This window comes from Myotis brandtii, unplaced genomic scaffold, assembly GCF_000412655.1.
Source record: "Myotis brandtii unplaced genomic scaffold, ASM41265v1 scaffold8, whole genome shotgun sequence".
Taxonomy (NCBI): Eukaryota; Metazoa; Chordata; class Mammalia; order Chiroptera; family Vespertilionidae; genus Myotis; species Myotis brandtii.
The window spans coordinates 9,549,434-9,555,735 of record NW_005371219.1 but is presented as its reverse complement, the minus strand read 5'-3'; the positions used below and the strand labels follow the sequence as shown (position 1 = coordinate 9,555,735).

The window sequence follows — 6,302 nt, the reverse complement described above, 5'->3', positions numbered from 1 at the left end:
CAAGGGAGGGAGGGGGTGCCAGAACAAGGTGGGGCCCTGGTCGCTGTCATTGGGGCGAGCCTCTGGTAGTTACTGAAAATTCTTTGCTCCTGAGTGCCTCAATGCCTGGCGCTGGTCCCAATCACTCAGCGTCGTCAGTGGGTGCGAGCGGCAGCTGCAGGCCCCGATCACCCCTCAGCGCTTCTCCACCTCCCCTTGCTCCTGAGGGGCAATTAGGCAGCCACTGCTCACACCTGCTGCTGGCGACAGCCCCACTTGCACCTGTTGCTGGTGCCAGAGCCGCCACTTGCACCCACTGCAAACGCCAGGCACCAGTCCCAATCTCTCAAGGCCATGAGCAGGTGTGAGCGGCGGCTGCCAGCCCTGATCACCCTGAGGGCTTCTCTACCTCCACTTCCTCCTGAGGAGCGATGGGGGCAGCAGCTGTCGCTCGCACCCGCTGCTGGCACCGGCCCCAATTGCTCCGCACTGTCAGCGGGTGCGAGCGGGGCCAGCACCGTCAGCGTGTGGGAGTGGTGGTGGTGGGAGTGGGGCTGCCAGCAGATGGGACCAGGGGCCGTGGCTGGAGGGGCCTGGTGGGGGCGCGGAGAATGGGCTGAAACCCATCCCTGTGCCCATTGCAGCCTCATGGCCCACAGTTCCTTTCAAGGTGCACAAATTCGTGCACTGGGCCCCTAGTAAATAAATAAAAACATGTTCTCAGAAAATGACAATTTTAAATATATTCAGAACATAAAAATGCAACATTTCTTCATCTGTATCTTCAATAAGAGTACAGTCTTGAGTAAGGCAGCTGTATCAAAGCAATTAGCTCTCCCTAGCTGGTTTGGCTCAGTGGACAGAGCGTCGACCTATCGACTGAAGGGTCCCAGGTTCAATTCTGGTCAAGGCACATGCTTGAGTTGGGCTCGATCCCCAGTAGGGGGTGTGTAGGAGGCAGCCAATCAATGATTCTCTCTCATCATTGATATTTCAATCTCTCTCTCCCTCTCCATTTCTCTCTGAAATCAATAAAAATATATATATATTTTTTAAAAAGCAAGTAGCTCTCAGTACTAGGTAATAAGTGATTGGATCAGTTTTTAAAAGAAGTGAAGAAAATACAACCACTTTATTTTTAAACATGATTACCTTGGAAGTAAAAAGACCTAAATATATAGTTCCCCAGATATAAAATGTGGATGCTTTATATTTTTAAAGTAATAAGGAATGTCCTGGTTGGTGTGACTCAGTTTGATTGAGCCTCATCCCAAACACAGGAAGATTGCCAGTTCAATTCCCCATCAGAGCACATGCCTGGTTTGTGGGCTCAATCCCTGGTAGAGGGCATGCAGGAAGCAGCCAATTGATGTTTCACACTCACATCAATGTTTCTCTCTTTCTCTCCCTCTCCCTTCCTTTCTCTCTAGAAAAATCAATACAAATCTTAAATACAAAAAAAATGAATAAAGGATTTAAAAACCATTTATAATCTTACCTAATCTCTCACTTTTAAAAGCAATACTGACCAAGGTGTTATATGCCCTGGAAATATGAGGGGAATTAAAACATTTAGGAGTGACGTCATATAAAATGTATGATGTTTATAGGCTGCAAACAGAGAAACTTGAGTACAATGACATGTTGCTTTCAACAGCAAGTCCCAATCTATATTCAATTATGTCAAGAATATAATCCAAGATAAATATCCAGTACCTATATATAAAAAAGAAACTGTGGAGAAAAAGGAAATTATGTTTTAAACACTACATTTAATGGTTTCTTTAAATAGTATTAAATCCTCAGGAAGAATTTATCACATGTTGAAACAGTTCAATGAATTTCTTCCAAATTTCTAGTTTGTCCTCTCCCACTTAGAACTATCTAGTATCTTTAAACACCACTAATAGTTTTTGAAAACAGCTTTACCTTTAAATTTTTTTATGTAAAATAAAGCACAAGCATAAAAAAAAATGGGTACATGGCAGACTCAACGCAGAAACACGAAACAGCAGCCATTCCAAAAGCTTTTCTATGTGCCCCACCCCAACACAAGTCTCTCCCTCCCTGGAAGTCATCATTATCCTGATGTTTATAGTAATCACCTCCTTGCATTTAAAAATATTGTTTTAGCACCCAGATATGCATTCCCTAGACACTATAGTTTAGTCTTGTGAATTATTGAAATTCAATGTCTTCTAAGTCTCTTTTTAAACTATAGGTTCCTCTTCTATCCCTTCACTTTGTAATAATTTATCTGTGAAAAAATCCAGGCCATTGACCTGACCTGCAGAGTTTCCCCAGTGATGAATTTCTAATTGCACACTCAGGGCTCAGGGCCACATGCCGTTCTGTGCTCTGTGTCTTCTGTTTCAATCCCTCTAGCAAGACTATGGACAGTGTCTGGCAAAATGAGAACAGGCACATCCTGTCTGGTTGTTGCTCTTCTTATTATCTTAGCAGCTGTCCACTGGTGGTTGCAAAATAATAATATTCTTTTTTTTTTTTAATTTAGTAGTTGGAATACTTTTATGAAGAAACATGCTTTGTTTACTCAGGTAAAGTCCATACAGTAAAGGCAAGACACATAATTGTTTACCTTTTTCAGTTTTTAAATAAGTTGGTCCTCTTCCAAAACTGACCACTTTTAAAAAATATATCATCATGAATTCATGGATTTAAATATATTTGAAGGGTTTTGATCCATAATAATTACCATTATTACTGAAACTCAAAGTGTAACATCTTTGGGAGTTCCTTCAAGTTGACAGTTTCCTTACTATTTAATATATTCCATGCTCATTCTTGTACATTTTGTGACCCAGATCTGTAATCTGCCATTTCTCCAAAAGCCCTGCTTTCTTTTAAGGAGCAAAGATATTTCACGAGACAGCTTTGCATACACCAGTACACAAAATATGTTGAGTTCATATTGATACTTCCTAGTCAAATTCAAGACTACAAAGCTTTCCAACATTTCTTATATAAGACAGCCACAAAGTAACTCATATATTAAACCACTGGAAAGATTAACACTTCCTTCTACATTAGAAAATTTCCTTCTTAGAAGGGCAAGCTGAAATTACAGTGAATTTACTGAACCTACCTTTCCCTCAGGCTTTTAAGAAAAAATAATTTATGTGAATTTAGAAATTCATGAAATAATAATCTTTCTACTGACAAGATAAAAAGTCATCTTACATTTTTAAAAGAAACTGAAGGAAACACAAAGAAACGGAGAGAGATTCTGTGCTCATGCATTAGGATCAATATTGTTAAAATGTCCATATTACCTCAAGTAATCTATGGATTCAATCAATCCTTACCAAAATTCCAATGGCATTTTTCACAGAAATAGAGCAAAAAACCTTAAAATTTGTATGGAACCACAAAAGACCCCTAGTAACCAAAGCAACACTGAGAAAAAAGAACAAAACTAGAGGTATCACACTCCCCAATTTCAAACTATATAACAAAGCTACAGTAATAATAAAAAAAAAAAAAAACAGCATGGTACTGGCAGAAAAACAAACACAGTCCAATGGAACAGAATTGAGAGTCTAAAAATAAACCCACACATATATGAACAACTAATTTACAACGAAGGAGCCGAGAATATACAATAGAGAAGAAAAGTCCCTTCAATAAATGGTGTTGGGAAAACTGGACAGCCACATCCAAAAAAATAAACTAGACCACTATCTTATACCATACACAAAAATTAACTCAAAATGGAGTAAAGACTTGAAAGATCTGAAACCATAAAATATATAGAAGAAATCATAGGCATGAAGCCTCTGGACATTGGTTTTAGTGATGATTTTGTGGATTTGACTCGAATAGCAAGGGAAACAAAACAAAAATAAACAAATGGGACCATATAAAAAATACAAAGCTTCTGCACAGCAATGGGAATTATCAACAACAAAAAGGCAAGCAACTGAATAGGAGAAATATTTGCAAATGATATATCTTATAAGAAGGTAATATCCAAAATATATAAAGAACTCGTATAATTCAACAACCAAAATAAGAAAAACAACCAACCAACTAAAAACTACATATACAATGGAATACTACTCAGCCATAAAAAAGACAGTATTGCCATTCGTAATAACATAAATGGATCTTGAGGATATTATGCTAAGTGAAATAAATCAGACATAAAAAGAACAAAAACTGTATTATTTCATTCACATGTGAAATATACAACAAAAAAGAAACAAACAAAACAAAGCAAAAACTAGGAACAACAGAATAGTGGTTACCAGAGGGGAAGAGGTGAGGGGAGGTCAAATGGGTAAAAGGGGCTAAATATATGGTGATGGATGGAATCTAAACTTTTGGTGGTGATGAGCACTCTAATATATATATATACTGAATTATAATGTTGTACACCTGAAACTTAAATAGTATTAACCAATGTTATCTAAAACAAACAAACAAACAAAAAACCCTAGCAGGCTTAAATAGTTAATGTTTGTAAAGTGCTAGCATACTATATGTGGCTCAAAATAAGTCAAACTATCATCACCTCCATCATCATCAATCAGTCTTATTATTTCTCTTGTTAATGTATTAATTCTACTACAACAAAAAACCCTAGAGCAGCACATATAAATCTCTTTTCAAAATTAAAAGAAAACAATTGTTTACCTGTATAGCAAAAGTACCAACTCCACCTGAAGCACCCAAGATTAAAACACTGCAATGCAAAAGAAATTACAATTAATGAGAACATTAAGCCAATAAAACTGGGTAAATAAACAAGATGTTTTCACCATGCAACTGGCTCAAAAATAAACAATCCCAAAAGCAAATAAAGTCATTCAGCTTCCCAAGATTCTATTACACAAGGATTTTTATTTTAAATACACCAGTAAGCTATAAGTACTTCAAGTTAGACATTCTATAAACTCTTTACCAAGAATACCAAATACCAAAACTATCAATAATTTGTCTTTTTTAAAGAAGCTCAGATGGCTCTTGGTAACATCTGACTTACAATTTTTCTAAGTTAAAATCACCATGGCTTTCTCTGTAAGAGAGAGAGTTCTGGGACCCTTTTTAGTGTGTTAGAGTAGACGCAGTTGCTCTCTAAGAAAAATACATTCTTGACCACATTCCAGCCAAAGTGGAATAAACATCTTTTGTTCACACATGTCCTGTCAAGCTCATCGACTTTCATAAATGGAAATCTCAGCCTCAATTTGGCTTCCTGTTAAAGCAGATGAATCTGTCCTATCAGCACAAACATTCTTGTGCTCCAGTTGTTACCATGTTTGATTACTGTAGCCCACCTGCAACTCTAGACCAAGGGTGTACATCAGGAAGAGTATGGCTGAGTGAGAGTGGGAGGGGGAAGAGTGTGAACCCTCTGAAATTGTGAATAGACTAAAACAATGAACAAAATTTGGTATGATTATGCATATGTATGTGCATTGGGGAGAGGAAACCAGACCTATTATCAATTTCCCTAAGAAATGAACCCAAAAAGAACCTCACTATTCAAGAATCACTGCTTTACATACTCTTACTAAATTTTATTCTTGACTTAAGCCAGGGCACCAGTGCATTACCTTTTTTAGACTGCAGTTTCAGGTCCCCAGACAATTGTTTGTACTGAACTGCACTTTGATGTTATGCTACAATATAGGCTGAGGGACATTATAGTGACAGTTTGATTTTTAATACTTTAGCTAAGGCAGTGGTTCTCAACCTTCTGGCCCTTTAAATACAGTTTCTCATGTTGTGACCCAACCATAAAATTATTTTTGTTGCTACTTCATAACTGTAATGTTGCTACTGTTATGAATCGTAATGTAAATATCTGATATGCAGGATGGTCTTAGGTGACCCCTGTGAAAGGGTCGTTCGACCGACAAAGGGGTCGCGACCCACAGGTTGAGAACCGCTGAGCTAAGGAGATACTGTTGAGGAAATTCTTCATGAGAATTCTCTTTAAGAGTGCCTATAAAAAACATTTTTCTGAAGATTAAGTGGTGGGAGTAGCTGTGCTTCTATTTGTCATGACATACTGTGTAACTGCTAGTTGTGGGTCCCTCTTTGCCTTGGCTGCTAGGAAGTACGGAGAATTTTGCCACCTGTCTCTAGCAAGTACACCAGAACTTAGAACATGTATTCTGTCTACAATCTTAACCCTAGTTTCATTTTAGTTTTTTCTCTCTTACCCAAATTACAGAAGGCTGGTTGTCACGCATTAGATCAAGCATGTCAAACTCAAAGGCTAACATGGGCCAAATAAACAAGGTTTAAGTTTATGTGGGCCGCAAAAAAACAAAAGCTTCAATTTTCATAGAAAC

General features: G+C 37.9%; 1 protein-coding gene across 2 annotated transcripts in view; it reads right to left on the bottom strand.

The window, feature by feature from the left end:
- Nucleotides 1-6,302, bottom strand: part of RTN4IP1 (reticulon 4 interacting protein 1) — a 55,340-nt gene that overhangs the window by 28,413 nt on the left and 20,625 nt on the right. For both annotated transcript variants that reach the window (XR_001360091.1, XM_005883790.2), the window contains exon 5: nucleotides 4,636-4,684. Coding sequence is in view for 1 of the 2 variants with exons in the window: in XM_005883790.2 (XP_005883852.1) it covers nucleotides 4,636-4,684 (49 nt within the window). In the remaining variant the exon portion in view is untranslated. The remainder of the gene's footprint in view (nucleotides 1-4,635; nucleotides 4,685-6,302) is intronic.